The sequence below is a fragment of the Elephantulus edwardii genome, unplaced genomic scaffold, assembly GCF_000299155.1.
Source record: "Elephantulus edwardii isolate Elephantulus edwardi_28Jun2011 unplaced genomic scaffold, EleEdw1.0 scaffold00063, whole genome shotgun sequence".
NCBI classification, from domain to species: Eukaryota; Metazoa; Chordata; class Mammalia; order Macroscelidea; family Macroscelididae; genus Elephantulus; species Elephantulus edwardii.
This window is the reverse complement of record NW_006399813.1, coordinates 15,818,625-15,837,207: the sequence shown is the minus strand read 5'-3', so window position 1 is coordinate 15,837,207 and position 18,583 is coordinate 15,818,625. Positions and strand designations below refer to the sequence as shown.

The window sequence follows — 18,583 nt, the reverse complement described above, 5'->3', positions numbered from 1 at the left end:
TCCTACTTGTATCCTTTCTTGGTATTCCATGAGATACTGTTTTCCCTCCAACACCACAGCTCCAAGACATCCATTCTTCTCTGTCATCCTCCTTCATGGCCCATTTATCAAATATAAATATAGGTAATAAGACCTGCCCTCCCTACCTTAGCAGAATAAAAATAGCAGTAGCTTAATAAAGGTTAGGTGTTACGTGCCAGGCACTGTCTATTAAGTTTTATGTATGTTAACTACATAATTTCTACTTTCATAGGTAAAGAAACTGACCCAGAGAAGTTACATAATTTGCCTTAGGTCAACAGTTGAACAGAAGAGATATGGATTCAAACCTAGGTAGTTTGGCTTGGAGTACTGTATTTCCACCAACATGCTGCAATTGTAAAGATTATAATAGCATCCACAGAGGGCCTTGTCCTTGGGAAAGTTAAAGGGGCTTTAAGCAGTTACAGGGACCTCCCCCACCCCCTTGGTGGCAAATGAGCTAACCTTTTAAAGGTGCACAGTGGAAATCTGCCAGCTTTTGAGAGATAGTCTTCTCCTGTGAAGATTGTTGTTGTGTATAGTTGACCTGGAACTCTCCAGTGAGTTTTCAGAGGAGACTGCACATCCTTCCCTCCCGGAACATCAGTGGATTGCAACTGCTTGCCTTTCGGAGGCTGGCAGCCCAAACCTGATGTAGGGTTGCTATGAGTCAGAAGTGATTCACTGACAATCTTTTGTTTGTTTAAGCAGCAATTACTAGAGATATGTTAAGGCATTCAGTTTCTAAACAGAAGGTCAGCCACTTCAACCTACTAGTTACTCCCCATCCTGCTTCCTTAGTTTAAGAAACAAAACAGAAAAACTAAATCTCTAAATCACAGCCACTGAGTCTAAGGCTGGAAACTGCCCATCTTTCTCCCAAGAAGCTACCGGTGGGTTCAAACTGCTGGAGACCCACGGCCTCTGGGTAAGGACTACACCACCAGAAAGCTCCTCACCTCTTACAATCTACAGCCTTGGCAATGCTGATGGGTGGGTCTATGCTCTACTGGATTGTCAGGCTGCTGAGGCGGAACCAACCCAAAGGATGCGGATTTAGGTGTTTATTTTTTTAAAAAATAAAAAAGCAGTAGTCAGATTACATAGCAGCTGCCAACAACTAACTTCTCTCAAAGGACTTGAAAATCTAATCTCTGTCTGTGCCACTCAAATGCTGATGTCTAGCCTGTTGGAGCACCAGGCTAACTGAAGTGACTCCTTTGAAAACTGAAAATAAAGGGAAGAAGTCTTTGTAGACCAGGTGCCTTGCACAGGGCTTGGCACCCAAGCAATGGCTAAGTGTTGACTGAATTGAATGCCTTCCAATCACTTGCATTTTGAAATGTGCAATTCATATTCCATAAAATGGCCTGAATACCAACTATTTAGAATGTCTAAACAGGAAGGGACATGTGGCAAGTTAAAGAAATTAGAGATCCTGGTTATTTATCTTTGAAATCCTCCCTTGGTTAGCAGGGAGTGATGAGCTTTTGGGTTCAAATAAGCCTGTTCTTTAAGAAAATACCTTGGTGAGCTCTAGTGGCCTAGTGGCAAGAAGCTGCACTGCAATCCCAGAGGTGTGTGGTTCGAATCCACCAGATGCTTTTCTAAGGAGGGACAGTCTCTTCTTGTACCAGTTAGATTCAATTTGACAGTACACACACAAAGAGTAATAAAATAAAAAAATAAAATACCTCTCATTTCTGGTGTAAAGACTTGTAGGAACACTGATCTGAACAGTTTGATATGTTCAGGTGAGTTTTTTGAAGCCTGGATTTACATCATACCTTAATAAACCCTACACTCTTCAGCATTCAAATAAAGCTCAGAAATAAACAGGTTTTTAAAACAAGGTGAACTTAAATTTCTGACATCAGAGTTAGTGAAGCATAAAACTCATCTCATGTCCAACAATTTGGACTGTACATGCTGGGGTCTGGCCAGCTTATAACTGTCAACCAATATCCAAAAGCTGATGCATCAGGCAAGTGTTCTATAATCCTCCTCAAATTCAATGAGTAACTGATGAATCAACAAGACCCAAGCCCAGGGAAGGAAAGAATCTCCTAAGAAGACTTGTGAGGGAAACAATATAACTTACTTGGAAGTTGAATGGAAGGGTTTCAATAGAGCAATATTTAGTCGCTTCTAGAATTATGACCTAGAAACCACCTATTATTAATTTCCATAAAGGAAAAAACCCTCTAAATTCACTGCTGAGTCAATTCCAATTCATAGGGACCCTCTAGGACAAAGTGGAACTGCCCCATCGGGGTTTTTGAGGCTGTAAACCTTTAATGAAAGGAACCTTGTCCTATCTTTCTATTGTAGCCTCATCACATCTTTCCCTGTGGCAGGTGGATTCAAACTACTGACCTGTTGGATAAGAGCCCAACACTTACTTTACTACACCATCAGGGCTAGGAGGACTTAGTGTTCTAGTATAACTTTCTCCCTGAGTCTCTTTCTGGTGCATCTGTCCATAATACAGAGTTTTCAATGTAGTCAATACTTTCAAGAACTGGGATTCTAGATGCTCTTCGGACTAGGAAAAGGAGTAAAACAGAAGCTAGAGCAGCAGTGTAGACACTGTGCGAAAAGCTCTCTAAAAGCATTTGGTGACCTAACATGTAACCTCTATATGATCAGTATGGCAGACTAACTTCAATGTGGGGGTTAAAGCAGTGCATGTGTAAGTGTACACACACATACACAGTCACCAATTACATTTGTTTTGAAAAATGGCTCATATTCAGGATGTCTCGAAGGTTAGGAGTGCGGGCTTAACTCCCCACAAGGTACATACAAACTGCCTTGATTTTTTTTATCAGTTAAATGAGTAGTCCAATTAAAAGACATTGTAGAGATCATAGTCAACCGATCAAGAAGAAATCAAAGGCCTGTGATGAAACACATAAAGAAACTCTAAAGAATGCCCTAGCAAAAGTCCCGAAATGGAAAGGCTGGGAAAACTTGTTTAGAGAAAGGAGGACATCACCCCACCCTCCTTCATCAATCCAGACCATCTTACATATTCAAGATCTGACAAGCTAGCATATATTTAACGAAAACCTCTTTCAGCCTGAAGTAGATCATATCCTTGGGAATAAACAAATTGTATTCAATGAGCAAGTAAGAGAGATTCTTGATTACTATTGTAGTTCTTTAGTGTAGACTGCTTCTGGGTTAATGTAAAAGCACAGAAAAGGACATCAGATAAGGTAAAAGGCTTTATTATTCAGGATTAACTCAAAGTCCGACACTGACATGGGCAGGGATAATTATTATCTCATTACATTTAACATGTGGCACCGATTTGCAGTGTTAGTTTACTATAAGGGATGTGTTATAACCAGCAGACCGTCTGAATGGTGTTCAGATAGCCACAGTTTTCCCAGTTTCACTTAGTTAGGCTACCATGAGTTAAAAGGATACACGTTATTTAGTTTTTTCTTCTGACTATGCAAAGGCATTTGAAAACTGTGGCTGAGTCTGAGGAGAATGGGAATCCCAGAACACTTGATCGTTCTAATGCAAAACCTATACTTGGACCTGGAGGTCCAGTCATCATAAATGAGCAAGGGAACACTGCATGATTCAAAATTGGGAAGGGTGTACTCCAGAAATGTGTCCTATATCCATACCTTTTCAATCTATATACAGAACAGATCATCTGGGAGGCTGGAGTATTGGAATAAGACTCATCAACATCCTGCTTTATGCAGATGACACAACCCTGCTTGCTGAGACTGAGGAGGACCTGAAGCGTTTGCTGCAGATGGTCAAGGACTGCAGCCTCCTACATGGATTGAAGCTCAATATCAAGATTTTTACCACTGGGCCAATTGGCAGCATCGTGACGGATAGTGAAAAGATTGAGACTGTAAATAGCTTTAGTTTGCTTGGCTCCACAATCAACGCTCTTGGCACCAGGAGCCAGGAAATTAAAAGGTGTATTGCATTGGAAAAGTCTGCTGTCAGAAACCTCTCCAAAGTACTGAAGAGCAATGATGTCAGTCTGGAGACTAAGGTGTGCTTGATCCAGGCCATGGTCTTTGCAATCACTTGCTATGCATCAGAAAGCTGGACAATGACTACGGATGATAGAAGGAGAATTGATGCCTTTGAGCTGTGGTGTTGGAGAAGAGTGTTGAATATACCATGGACTGCTAGAACAAACAGGTTTGTCCTGGAGAGGGTGAAACCAGGCTATTCCTTAGAGGCAAGGATTCTGAAGCTTCATCTGACATACTTTGGACATGTTGCAAGGATGGATCAGACCTTCAAGAGTGAGGTCATGCTTGGGAGGGTGGAGGGACAGTGCAAGAGAGGAAGAGCCTCGATGAAATGGATTGATTCAGTGAGTGGGATAATGGGGGTGGGTGTGTCAGAGACAATAAAGATTGGTCCAGGATACACCAGGGTTTAGGGCTGTTGTACATGGGGACACTATGAGTCTCAGACTACTCAATGGCACATAACAACAAACAACTGGTTTTTAAAAGCAAGAGACAGTATTGACAGGTATTGGTCATAGATGATACTGTCCCACAGCCCAACACTGGACAGAAACAGAGTTTGTAAATAGTTAATGCTATGGTGTGCTTTACTTTTACCTTTGTGATTTTAGAGCTGCTCTTTATGTCTTTTTTTTTCCTCTTTGGATAAAACTACAGAGAATTAAATAGTCCTCTGAAGTTCTGCTTAATTCAATAAAAAGGAAAAAAAAAAGACCCTACATTAAGAATAGATTTTAAAATTCTGGTAAAAGTGGAAATAAAGACTGTAATCCTCAAGAATATGGTTTCAAGTTTCATGGTTTGAGTCTCCTTCCAAGTATAAGCACACAGGGCAATGAGCTTATTTCTAACAGGTTATGTACAAACATAAAATAAATGCTTCATTTCAAGGTGATCAATACATAACTGTAAAGGTATTTAACTTAGTCTACACACTCAGCTTATTAAATTTCAGAGAAAATTTATGAGTCAGTTTCTCCCCCCGACCCCTTTACAGTTAGGGCCATTATTAGGAGGTTTTTTACTTTATATGTGTATTAGAGAGACTGAGAAGGAGGGGATGAAGGACATATACTGAAATGAAACAGATGAGGTAGAGAACTGTTTAAAAGGGATATATAACTGGGTATTATTGTTATGACAGGAGTCCAGAATGAAGACGGCACAGCGGAGGGGACTTGCGGGGAGGGACTGCATAACAATGAAAAAGATTTTCTTTTACTTTTCAAGAAGAAAAGTGAATTGGGGGGGGAAAGGATGGGCAGGGAGAAAAGTGCAACAATGAATGACTGAAAACCCTAAGTCTCTGTAAACTTTCATTAAAATTAATAAAAAAACCCCAAACCCCAAAAACCCAAAGATCAAACAATCAAAAAACTGAGTATCAGAAATCATTACTTTTTCATAAGTTGTAGCTCCAGGGAACTGAGTACCTGTAGAAACCAATTTTGAACCCCAGTGTCAGTGTATGAATATTGAACTTAGATATGTCTTCCTCTGGTAAAACAGGAAAAGTCTCAACCATCTACAGAAAGTTACGGTGGGTTTGTAATTAAATTCCACTTTGTAAACTCTGATATTTCTCTATAAAACTGTTTCCTAATTTTCCCTTAACTCCTCCACCATCTTCTCTACAATACTGAATATTATATTTTAGAATGTAATTTGGTATGTAATATAGAATACTTGTGTACAGTTTTTATCTCTTCTTCCTTAGGAGGATCTGCTTAACTCTGAGGTCATGACCTCTACTCTTTTATGGAAAAATTTGCTATTAAAATATTCTTTATTTTATGGGGAAAAAAAAAGATGACCAGAACTTTGCATTGTTGTCCTAATTTTTCTAAGAAGATGACAGCTATCATTGGCTTTAAAATAAACTGTATTTTTATAGTGAACCAGTATAAAAGTACCTATCTGAACATCATCTTTCTGCACAATACTTAAAAACAAAAGCACGAAACTCCTACAAGAGTACAGTGGAAAGATTATGTATTTCTAATACCATGACACTTGGTTGAGGCAGAATAGATCCCGGGGGCTTGAGTAGGCTTACACATGGGCCCACTCCTGTGATTCTCACTGTGCACAGGAAGCTTCATGATGACAAGACACACAGGCTTGTCGCCTTCATGAACTCTGACTGTACAGAAGATGTCACATTTATAAAGTGAAGACTATTCAATCAACGTACTACAGAGTGGTAACATTTTACTTTATGAAACTGAAACACTGCATTCATCCAGGGGACATGGCTTTTACAAAGTGGTAGTAGATTCAACTACAGACTTTCCACGTTGAAAGAATTTTTCTCTGAATATAAAAAGATCATAAAGATTTTAAAAACAGAAAGATGGCAGCTTTTTAAAGCAAAGTGGCTTGGGGTCGTAGTGTATCACTGTCCTGTTAATAAGCTCACTCACGCTGCAATCCATCATTAAGTTGATTGTTCGGGACTACTGTAGCTGTCTTGGGGTTTTCGATGGAAGTACGTACAGATCTTCCTCATGGAGCTGGGAGTAATGGTGACCTAGGAGATCAAGGTTTAGATTTCAGGGATTCCCAAAGAAAAAGGTCAGGGGTTACTTCAGGAAGTTATCACTAAAGGTTTTTAAAGTTAGAATATCTGTAAGTTGGATTATTTAGCATTCACTCCTAATGAAAGATTTAAATGGTAAGCAAGGACAGCAGGCATAGACTCTGCATGTGAACAAAATACTTTGACAATTAAGCTTACCCACAGAAACAAAAGGGGGTACAATTACCATCTTCTCGGAAATAAAAGAATTGGCTACTCAAATGTATAAATAAGCTAGGAATTCAAACAATAGCTATTAAATCTTTTCTGAAGTGTTATCATATAAGAAAAAAACTTTTAAAGAAATTATAACTTTAAATATAGAAATAAAACCAAAAATATCTTAGATCAGCACATTATTTTAAAGCCTCAAATATTTACACAGAAGTGAAAAAGAACTTTTCATTGGAATTGTTTTTCTCTTAACACATTATTTCTGTAGAGCTGGAACAAACTCATAGCTGACCCTCCAGTGGGTTTTTTCAGAGACAACAAATCACAGGGGAAGAGACTGCCCATCTTTATCTTTCTCCCACGGAATAGCTGGTGAATCTGAACTGCCTGACTTGAGGTTGGCAGAACAACACCCAACAGGCCTCCAAAGTTTGAAACCAACTGTCCTGGGGGAGAAAACCACCAAACCCAACAAAAAACCAAACAAACTGGGTATGTGAGTTAGACACAAGGAGCAAACAGACCCCAATTTTGACAGAGAAAAGAAAGATAGCTTTTCTTCCACTTTCATTTTTTGTAATTTATAAGCTCTTGGTTGGAGTTCATGTTCAAATATTCCTTATTTTCTAGTTTATTTTTCCTATACTTATGGGATAGATTTCAATAAACAGTGGGGGATCTGAACACTTCCTGAGGTAAAACAGACCTAAAGCTATGTAGCTTCTGCCCTCAAGAAGGCAGAGCTTGCTCACCATGACTCCTGGACTGGAGTTTGACCAACTCTTCAGCTTCTACTTAACAGAGAACAAGAGCCACCAGTTTCAATTATCATAGGAACTTCCTTCCTCTTAAAATGGCAAAATGATTATTTTTTAAATTGTTGTGTAGGTTATCCATGTCTTTAAAATAATCTTAAACTATAATTACAAAAGGGAAATCTATGCATGTTGGCATTTTGCTCATAAACAACAAATTTTATTTACAAAAAGAGGATGGCACTAACTACAGGCTGTTTACAGGAAGCACACTTTAAAATCAATAGAGAGTTGGACAGACACAGACAGGCTGAAAGTGAAAGGATGGGACAGAAGCATCCTGTGCAACCACAGAGGTGAGACAGCAATCTCATTATCAGACAAAGTAGACTTTAAGACAAAATCTGACAGAAGAGATAAAGATGGCCATAATGTAATGGTAAAGAGGTCAATTAATCAAGGAGATTTAAACATACATATGTACCCAGCATCTGAATAGAGAAAACAAACACTGACAAAACTGAAGAGAGAAAAATAGTAAAATAGTTAATACACACTACTTTCAATATTAGACAGAATATTTACAAAGATCACCAAGGGTAAATGACACTACTAACTAATTAGGTTTCCTGTTAGAAGCCAGTGAGTCAACTCCAACTCACAGTGTTTCCTTTGTACAATAGACTGAAATTTTGCCTGACCTGTGCCATACTCACAATTTCTACTGTGTTTAATACAAATCTAGCATATACATACACACATACATACATACATACATACACACACTCATACATAAATACATGTATACATGCGTGCCGACGGCCTAGTTATAAGAAGTTGTGCTATCAACCCTAAGGCATGTATGTGGTCAATCTCCACCTGTGTGGAGTCTCTGAAAACCTGCTAAAGGGTCCACTATGAGTTGGTTCTGAATTGAAGGTACACACTAAAATACAGATATAAAACACTCCACCCCAAAATGGCTCAATTTGTTTTATAGCCCTTCAATTTAAGGAATATATCTTCCCACTGACCCCTTACCAGGCCTGGTGATACTTTCCCGTTCTGACGCCTAGAACTGGGGGTCTGGGATGATGGGCTCCGTGGAGACGAATTCTCAGCCTTCCGTTTGGCAGCCATGGCCAATAACCAGTTTTTATTCTCTGGGGAGTTATTCTCTTTGCCTACGACTTCTGATCCTTCTTCACATAACAAAGGAAGAGGCAGTGATCCACAGCCTTTTGAAGCACAAGGACTGGCAGGAGAAGGAGGCTCAGAAATACTTGAACTAGCTCCTTCAATGATGCTTGATTTGGTCAGACCTTCAGAGTTCTTACCCAGGTCTTCCTGGTTACCAGTAAGGGAACACAGATCCAAATGGAGCTTTTCAGCTCTGCCTTCAAGTTCAGTCACACAATTGCATCTCTTCACACACTTTTGTTTCACATTATCCAGGCAGCTTGAGTCTAGCCTCCTCTTAACTCTGTTTCTAGACTCAGGACAAGCCACGGTTTGGGACGATTTCTGGCTTACAGGAATGAGGGCTTTTCTCGGAGAAGGGATCTGTGTCTCAGAAGTAGGTGGAGTGATGGGTGGAGATGAGGACGGTGCCTGGGTCATCCAGTTTCTAATTGACATCTTGAAAGAAGGTGGCAGCTTGGGAGAGATAGAGGAGGTCAAGCCTCTTCTACTGACAGGAGACGGGGCCTTGGCAGGAGGTGTTTTAGCAGCTAACGTGGGAGTGTTAGATGGAAGAGGGAGGTCTCCAGTACAGCTAGGTGCACAAGCAGCTGACGATGGGGAGGAGACTGGTGGATCACTCGTTATCTTGGGGACTTTGGCTGGAGTATACTGGCTACTTGCAACTGTTACTGAAAAAGAAGAGAAGGGCATGACATGAAATGAAGGTGATAAAAAAAAAAAAAAATCTCATCTAAGACAATTTGCCCAATTTAATCATCCAAAGATTGATTTGCTACTGAGTAGATGACAGAAAGAATTTAATTCCTTCCTTAACTTTTTAGTATTTGCTTTTCTTTTTCCCCAACTGGCAGCCTTCTGACCACTGGCTTGTTAATACTTAGAAAATTACAATTAAAAGAACATGGGTACAAATACTTTTAACACTTATACTTGTGACATGTATTATACATCTCAAGCTGTTTGTATAAAAAAAGGAGATAATAAATTTACCATTGAATAACTGACTTAGTAAATGAGTATTTCCCTGTAAAAAATATAGATTTACATTATGTGTTTTAAAAGCTATGAAATACACTATTATTTTCTAACATAGGTGTTTCATAAGAACAACAGTAAGAGACTTAATAAATCCTTGTTAGAATATTAAAACAGTAAGACATTTAGCTGTTTATGATATTTCCATTTCATAAGTAATGCTGGTACTCCAGTGAAGTGCCTCTTTTAAGCAGAAAAACACAGGTTTGAAACCTGGACAACTACTCATTATATGCCTTGTGCATACCTTTCACTTCTTTCACCCGGTTTCTAGGTCTGTTAAAGGGAGATAGTGTGTTTCTCCAAGAATTCTATCTTTGTTAAGATTACCTGGTTACATATGGATTCCTACCTTAATTTACAGAGTACCACCAATTCCCATAAGACAAAGAATATGTCAGAATCTCAAGTGTTTGGTCTTGGTAAAGCAAATCAAAGCTGGGAGACAAGACACTTCCATTTGTGGCTTGTTTACAGGCTTTGATAGTATTTGGGGCAAACTCCTAAACACTTGATGCTCTTTCTCTCTCCATCAAGAACCCACACACAGAGAACTTTATTTTCTTCAGAGTTTTCTACATTTCTGAAATAACATTCCTGATGTCAAATAATATGAAAGGGCATCTACCTACTCATCAGTTACAAAGTCTTTGAATCGGCACTCAGATATTTAATTCAGTTTAACTATTAAATTACATTCATATGAAACTGCTTTTAGGATGAGTTGATATATGATTTGCAAGTACTAATTTTACTTAATTACCTGGCACCTTAAGACTTTATTCAAGCAGCCTTGCCTTGAAACACAAGAATTATACAAGTGACTTTGCCTAAACATGTCATCCAGAATTATGTTGTAGAATTAGCCAAAGTTAATGCTCCTTTTGATAAAGATCATTACTAGAAAATCCCAGTTTTTATTAAGTTTCCCAGAATGCTATGGAAAGGAATTATAACAAAGGCCTGTCTGTGAGATCTCACATTCAGATTCTCGAGGTTGACTGTAGTTATTACTTCAGGAGGAAAGTAAGTTCTCATTTACTTTATGTCATAGTGCAGGTTGGCAGTTCCTGTGCAGCTACTGCCATCATATGTTCCATTTAAACAAGCAGAAGAGTGTGTTTTGGAAAGAAAGTTTCAAAATAGTACAGGTCTTGTAATACTCTAAGGTAGGATGAGGGAACAAGGCAAGGCAGGGCCAATGATCAATCAGATATATCGGTCTCTAGTACTTTTATAATACAAATCTCAAGTGTTCTATAAACATCAGCAGGAAATTTGATTATGTTGTAAAGCTGGGAGCTTTCTTCTTACTTTAGTAACTGGGGACTCAAAGAGAAGATTTTGTTAAGTTAGTACGGGATCTGGTAACACGTATATTCTAAGTTTATCAAGTTTGAAGTTAACAAAACTCTGGCTAAACTCAATTATAAAAGTAATATAAGTTCATGGTAAGCCATTCAAAAATTCAAAGTTAAAAATGGTAAAAAGTGGAAATTTCTCTTTTTAAACCGCATACATTCCTTGCATCGATGTCTTTGAGCTGTGGTGCTAGAAAAGAGTACTGAATACCACACAGATTGCAAAAGAACAAACTTGTCCTGGAGAAAGGTCAGCCAGAGTGCTCCTTAGAAGCAAGGGTGGTGATGCTTTATCTCACATACGTTGGGCATATTGTTAGGAAGGGCTGTTCCTTGGAAAGAGATAACATCCTTGGAAAGACCTTCAATGAGATGGACTGACACAGTGGCTGCAGCAATGCGCTCAAGTTATGTCAGAGATGATGAGGATGGCAATAGGACAGGGTTTAGATCTGTTGTTCATAGGGTCGCTGAGTCATACTTGACAGTGGTAAGGAGTTGCCCTGCCAGTGTGAAGGCATGTGGTTTGAATCCACCAGCTGCTCAGCAGAAGAACACGTAATCTCTTCCCGTGAAACTTAGTGACTCTGAAAACCTGCTGGAGGTTCAGCTATGGGTCATTTCTGATTTGACAGTATTTAACAAGAATTATGTAAGTATAAAGGTACATTGTTGTTGTTATGTGCCGTCGAGTTGTTTCCGACTCATAGCGACCCTATGCACAACAGCCCTAAACCCTGCTCTATCCTGCGCCAACCGCACCGCCTCTGATACACCCATCCCGATTACCCCAGTCACCGAATCAATCCATCTCAGAGGGTCTTCCCCTCCTGCGCTGTCCCTCCACCCTCCCAAGCATGATGTCTCTCTCCAAGGACCCGTCCCTCCTGGCAACATGTCCAAAGTATGTCAGACGAAGCCCCAGAATCCTTGCCTCCAAGGAATAGCTTGTTTTAATCCTCTCCAAGATGAATCTGTTTGTTTTCTTGGCAGTCCATGGTACATTCAGTACCCTTCTCCAGCACCACAGCTCAAAAGCATCCACTCTCCTTCTGTCCTCCCTAGTCATTGTCCAACTCTCTGATGCATAACAAGCGATTGCAAATACCATGGCCTGTATCAGGCGCACCTTAGTCTCCAGAGAGACACCGTTGCTCCTGAGTACCTTTGAGAGGTCCCTAACAGCAGACTTTCCCATCGCGATACGCTTTTTGATTTCCTGACTGCTGGTACCAAGAGTGTTAACTGTGGAGCCCAGCAAACTGAAGCTGTGAACACTCTCAATCTCTTCGTCATCCATCCTGACGCTGCTAATTGGTCCAGTGGCGAGAATCTTTGTCTTCTTGACATTGAGCCTCAGTCCATACTGAAGGCTGCAGTCCTTGACCCTTCGCAGCAAGTGCATGAGGTCCTCCTCAGTTTCAGCAAGCAGGATTGTGTCATCTGCATAACGCAGATTGTTAATAGATCTTCCACCAATCCTGATGCCATAATTCTCCTCATAGAGCCCAGCCTCTTGGATAATCTGCTCTGCATACATGTTGAAAAGGTATGGAGACAGGATGCTATGTGATAAAAAAAACAACCCACCCTAAATACTACGCACATATATACTTACAAATATAGAATTCTTTTCGCTGACCTATGTTATCTTTCCCTTTTTATACTTCATATACATACAGGTATCCCACATTGTTTTTAACAGCACTCTTATATGCTCTATTTATACGCTGTATCAGCCTATAAATGCAAATATGACATGCCGTTTATTACTTCAACACTGTAATAGCTCAACCTTTATTGACCTTAAACAGCGATAGCAGACTTGGCTGATGCCCTCGAGGCTTCCTAAAAGGCAGTTTCCTTTGAGGAATGATAGAGAAGTTATTAGTAATTAGTTATCCAGCAATATCTTTCTATGTAAAAATTTGCTATCTGTCCTCATACTATCTTTTCAGAATTATGGCCAAGGCTGCTACTTTAGAATCCTGTTTTGGGGGACTATTCACTGCTTCTTGTTGTGCACTGCATGTTCCTGCCTTTGTTCATGTGGTTTTCTTGCCAAGGTTGCCCTTCTTTGCCAGGCAAAAAGTCTTACGTTTCCAGGCTCTGGTGAACATTACCTTCATTGTAAAGGCCCGCCTCGCCCCCAGAGTGGACTCTCCATAGCACTCTGTTTACAGTCAGGAGAAATGGTTTTTTGTTCCTGTCTTCTGTTCTAGATAGTGACTCCTGGAGGGCAGGGATGACAATTTACTCACCTTTAGGCTGAGTGCTCTTTAGTGTCTGTTGTAGCTCTGTGCTGTTCAGGTGGGCCTGGCTCATAGTGACTGTATGAACAGCATATCTGAACCCTGCCCTGTCCTCAAAATGCCCAAAGTATGTGAGACAAAGTTTCATTATCCTTGCCTCCAAGGAGCATTCTGGCTGCGCTTTCTCTAAGACATGTGTTTGTACTTTTGGCAGTCCATGGGACGCTCATCACTCTTCTTCAATACCAAAATAATCAAAGACAACGATATTTCTTCTGTCATCTTTATTAAATATCCAGCTCTTAGATATACAGGTGACTAAAAGATATAGCTTGAATCAAATGCACCTTAGTGCTTAAGCTGACATCATTGCTCTTAAGCACTTTACAGAAGTCCCTGACAGAGTGTCAGGGTTTAATAATGAATATGAAATTATTAAACAATGCTTTTTAAAAGTTATTGCTGCTGAAAAGGTAAGAGGGAAGAATTCCAAGTATCAGAAAGTAGACTTAAATTTATCCTGCTGACTTGTGAGACTGTAGCAAGTCACTTCCAAGAGGTAAGGTTTCTTTCTCATTAAGGTGAGGATAATCACCTTTGTCAATCAACTGTGGCTAGATCCAACGTTCTCAATCCTGGCTGCATACCAGACCTACCTAGAGCTTTATATAAATGCAAGTGCTTGGCTTCCATCCCAGATCTACTGAACCAATCTCTTGGGACACAAACTTTCACAAGGCTGCTCTAGTGGTTCTGATGCACAGACAGTGTTGGGAACCACTGGCCTTGACCATGTCCTTAGATCTATGGCTGTAGGGGAGAAAGGGGCTGTGCCTTGGCATCAGAAGTGTTCCTTACTAGTTTGGTGAATTAAATGGGCCAGAAGAGGACACACGCAGCCCAGTAATCAGTGGAGAATAGGGCACAATTAGAAGCTTGAGAAAGTCAAGGAACATAATTTAAAAAATGGTAGTGTGGCCAGCAGCGGTTACACTGCTAGCTATTGCTGGAAACTAGCTCGGAGGGCCAAAGAGCCAATGAGCCAGTCTGTGGCACTCACATCAAGTGGTTGCTTTGTGGTGCTCTTCCAAATTAATTCTCACATCATACAGAAATGGAGACCTCCAGGCACAGTTCCAGAGCTAGGGTTCGAAGTCCAGGCATAGGTTCTTCACTTGTTTAGCTGTATTAAATTCTCAGGGAGTCAGTACTACAGAGTAGCTTGCGGACTATGCTCCGAATCACACTGCAAGGGCTGGAATTTTGGCTCTATGACCATTTCTAAGCTGTGTGATCTTTGGCAACTCTAACCTCCCTGAGCTTCATCTATTTTGAAATTAAATGAGATATTCTAGGCTGTTGGTACCAGCAATGAGGACATGTACCCACTAACCAAAGAGTTGGAGGTGTGTGTTCATCCAAAGAGGTCTGGTGATCTACTTCTGAAAAACCAGTCAGCCAAAGGACTTGCAGTGGGATGGTGAATGAGGCAGACTGGCAAGGTGCTTCTCTCCCATAGCAACACCAAAGGATGGAGAGGCCCACTAATGAAAAATAATTCAAGCAACCTCAAGTCTGGAGGAAATTATTGAGAGTAAAGTCAGACACAAAGGAGAGTGAAGGCATGACCAAGCAAAAAGACATGAACAGCAATACCGTATACTCAACTCAGCCTAGCTGGGCTCTGGTTGTACCAAAAGAGAAGGAAAAAAGAGGAAAGGACTGGACCTTTAAGAACTGGATGACCACCACAGAGAAGAAAGGGCCTCATCTCCCCATTGCTTGAGGATGACTGGCCAAATAAGCTTCCATCTAAACAGGTAAAACATTTGTGGTTCCTTGGGCATGATCCCCTGACCTCCTTTTTCAGCAAAAAGCAGCCAATGACATTCTGAGCTTAGCAAGCAGAGGCCCTTGAGCTCATGTGGAGGTGAGACTTCAGAAAAGTAATTTTGGATTTGGCGCCGAGGCTAGAAAATATACCGGAGTTCTGTGACAGAAAAAGCAGCCTCCTTAGGCAAAAGCTATGCCTACTGACCTCACTTGGGCTGTCAGGGCTTTGTGGTATGTCTCCACTTGTGATCTCGTGAATCAAGGGCACCAGCAGACACTGGCTAGCTGGCTTTGCAGAGAAACACTAAAGAAAAGTCCAGGCCACATCACTCCCAGCATGTACCACATCCAGGAAGTGGCCTAGTATATACTCTTAAAACTCAGTCTCATCGTTCTACCTTAAGGTGATCCTGCTGGACACCAGCACAACATCCTGGAGTTGTGTTCACCTGGGATTAAAGGCACAGTAATACAGGGAATCACTGAAAGGCAGTGACTCTGATTTACACAGTCAGGGATTCAGAAATTCAGTTTCCTAGTAGGTATGCTGCACACACAGGCAGAAGCTCAAAGACTCCCCTCTGCTAAGGAGCAGCAGCAGGGAAAGGTAACAATCTGTCAGCCCCTTCAGTGGGCCTATTCCACTCCACCTTCACTGTGGACCACACGGTATAATGGACTAGAGTGCACACATTCCATTAGAGTAAGTTTCAGTCAGCTAACCCTTCCTGTCCAGAGTTAAACCACCAGCACCAAATCTCCCTCCTGTCACCCACAATCAACAGCACTGCACAGACTATGAACAGATGGACTCTCATGAGCCATCACACATATGCCAGAAGAAAGGATGTTAAAAAACCCCCCACACTTAACATCACCACAATGGCCTAGAGGCAGTAGACAACATTAAACCCCATAAAAAAACCAAACAGGATGCCACCTTTCCCCCCAAAAGCAATCAAAACATAGTGGCTTTCCAGAAGAGGGCAGGCTGACAGAATCCTCTGAGAAGAAATTCAGAACAATGATTCCCAAAGTAAATAAACACATCAAATAGAAAGAATTGAAATCAACTGCTTCACCCAACATCCCCAACAAAAAAAAAAAAAGGAAAAAAGCAAACCCCACAATCTCTAGAAGAAAGGAAATAAACGGAACAGAAAAACAATTGAAACTATGAATAGATGCAGAGTTTGTTATCTGAAAGGGTCAATAAAATTGGTACACTGTCGGCAAATTAACAAAGGAAAAGGATGGAAAGACACAGGTGAATAAGAAATGAAAAGGGTGACATCACAACAGAACTGACAGAAGTAAAAAGGATAATAATAGAATATTATGAAAAATTAAACTCTGACAAATTCCTAGAAACTAACACCTTACCCAAACTGACACAAAGAACATTTGAACAGATCCATCAAAAAGAAAATGAGCAGGTCATAAAAAAACTGCCAACGGCAACAAATAGGTCTGGCCCAGCTATCTTTACTGGTAAACTCTACTAAAACATTTAGAGAAGAGTTCCCACTATTTCTACTTAAATTACTTCAGAATACGGAATAAAAGGGAACACTCCTAGATTTATTCTATGAAGCACAATTCTGATACCAAAACCAAGACCACCAAAAAAAGAAAACTATAGACCAATATCACTCACGAATATAGAGGCAACATTCCTTAACAAAATCCTAGCCAAGAGAATCCAACAGCATGGTAAAAGAATAATTATATGATCAAGTGGAATTAAAGCATGGAGAAATGGTTCAACCTAAGAAAAACAATGCAACTCATTTTTATAAATTTATTATTATTATTAATTTTAATGAAAATTTACAGAATTTTGGATTTCCATTCATTGTTGTACTTTTCTCCCTGCCCACCCCTCCCCTCAACTTCGTTCCTCTCTTTGAAAAATAAAAAATTCTTCATCATTATACAATCCCTCCCCTCCAAGTCCACTTCACTATGTAGCCTTTGTTCTAGACTCCTGTCATGACTACAATACCTACTCATATATACCTTTTAAACAGTTCTCTCCCTCATCTGTTTCAATGCAGTAGACATCTTCTCAGTCTCCCCCCAACCCTGATGTCAGTTTCATTTTATAACAGTGGCACTATGCAGTATTTGTCCTTTTGTGATAATGTCCTCCAGGGTCATCCATTTTGAATAATATTGCATGAGTTCCCTGTTTTTCAATGTTGCGTAGTATTCCATTGTATGAATATACCACAGCTTCTCTAGCCATTCGTTGATGGGCACTTGGGTTGTTTCCAGATCTTTGCTACTGCGAACAAAGCTGCAATAAACATGGGTATGCATATATGTGCTTTAGTGACGGTTAGAGTTTCTTTAGGGTATATTCCCAGTAGTGGAATTGCTGGGTCAAATGGTATTGATATTCGCAACTTTTTGAGAAAGCGCCATACTGCCTGCCATAGTGGCTGTACCTTTACACTCCCACCAACAATGAATAAGGGTTCCAGTCTTTCCACAACCTTTTCAGCATTTACTGTTTGCTGTTCTGTTAAATTTTGCTATTCTTACTGGGGTGAGATGATATCTCATAATTGTTTTGCAACTCCATCTTATTTTTAAAACAGAGGACAAGAACCACAAAGTCATCTCAATTGACACAGAAAAGGCTGTCAGCAAAATCCTTCCTGGTTAAAATGCTCAACAAAATAGGGATAGAGGGGAATTTCCTTAACCAAATTAAAAACATTCATGTAAAACCAAAGCCAACATTATCCTCAGTGGAGAAAGACTACACGCATTCCCCTTGTGAGCAGGGATCAGACAAGACTGCCCATTATCACTATGCCTATTCAATACTGTATTAGAAGTCTTAGGTAGAATAATAAGGCGAAAGAAGGAAATAAGAGGTATTCAAACTGGCAAAGAGAAAGGTAAAACTATCTCTGTATTGTTGTTATGTGCCATCGAGTCGCTTGCAACTCATAGCGACACTATGTACAAGAGCTCTAAATGCTGTTCTATCCTGTGCCAACCTAGCCATCTTAAACGCACCTATTCCCACTGCTCCAGTCACAGAATTTATCTATCTCATTGAAGGTCTTCCTCTCCTGCGCCGCGCCCCTCCACTCTGCCAAACATGATGTCCTTCTCCAAGGACCAGTCCCTCCTTGCAACATGCCCAAAATATGTCCGATGAAGCTTCAGAATTCTTGACTCCAAGGAGCATTTCAGCTTCACCTTCTCCAGGACAAACCTGTTTGTTATCCTAGCAGTCCATGGCATATTCAACACTTGTCTCCAGCTCCACAACTCAAAGGTATCAATTCTCTTTCTATCAACCCTATTCACTGTCCAACTCTCTGATGCATAGCAC

General features: G+C 40.3%; 1 protein-coding gene across 1 annotated transcript in view; it reads right to left on the bottom strand.

The window, feature by feature from the left end:
- Positions 1-6,477: 6,477 nt before the first annotated feature.
- The window catches only part of DTL (denticleless E3 ubiquitin protein ligase homolog (Drosophila)), an 85,172-nt gene continuing 73,066 nt past the window's right edge, over positions 6,478-18,583 (bottom strand). Inside the window, exons 14-15 of the mRNA XM_006888010.1 lie at positions 8,589-9,418; positions 6,478-6,570 (exon numbers count right to left, since the gene is read on the bottom strand). Of these exons, the coding sequence (XP_006888072.1) occupies positions 6,478-6,570; positions 8,589-9,418 (923 nt within the window). The remainder of the gene's footprint in view (positions 6,571-8,588; positions 9,419-18,583) is intronic.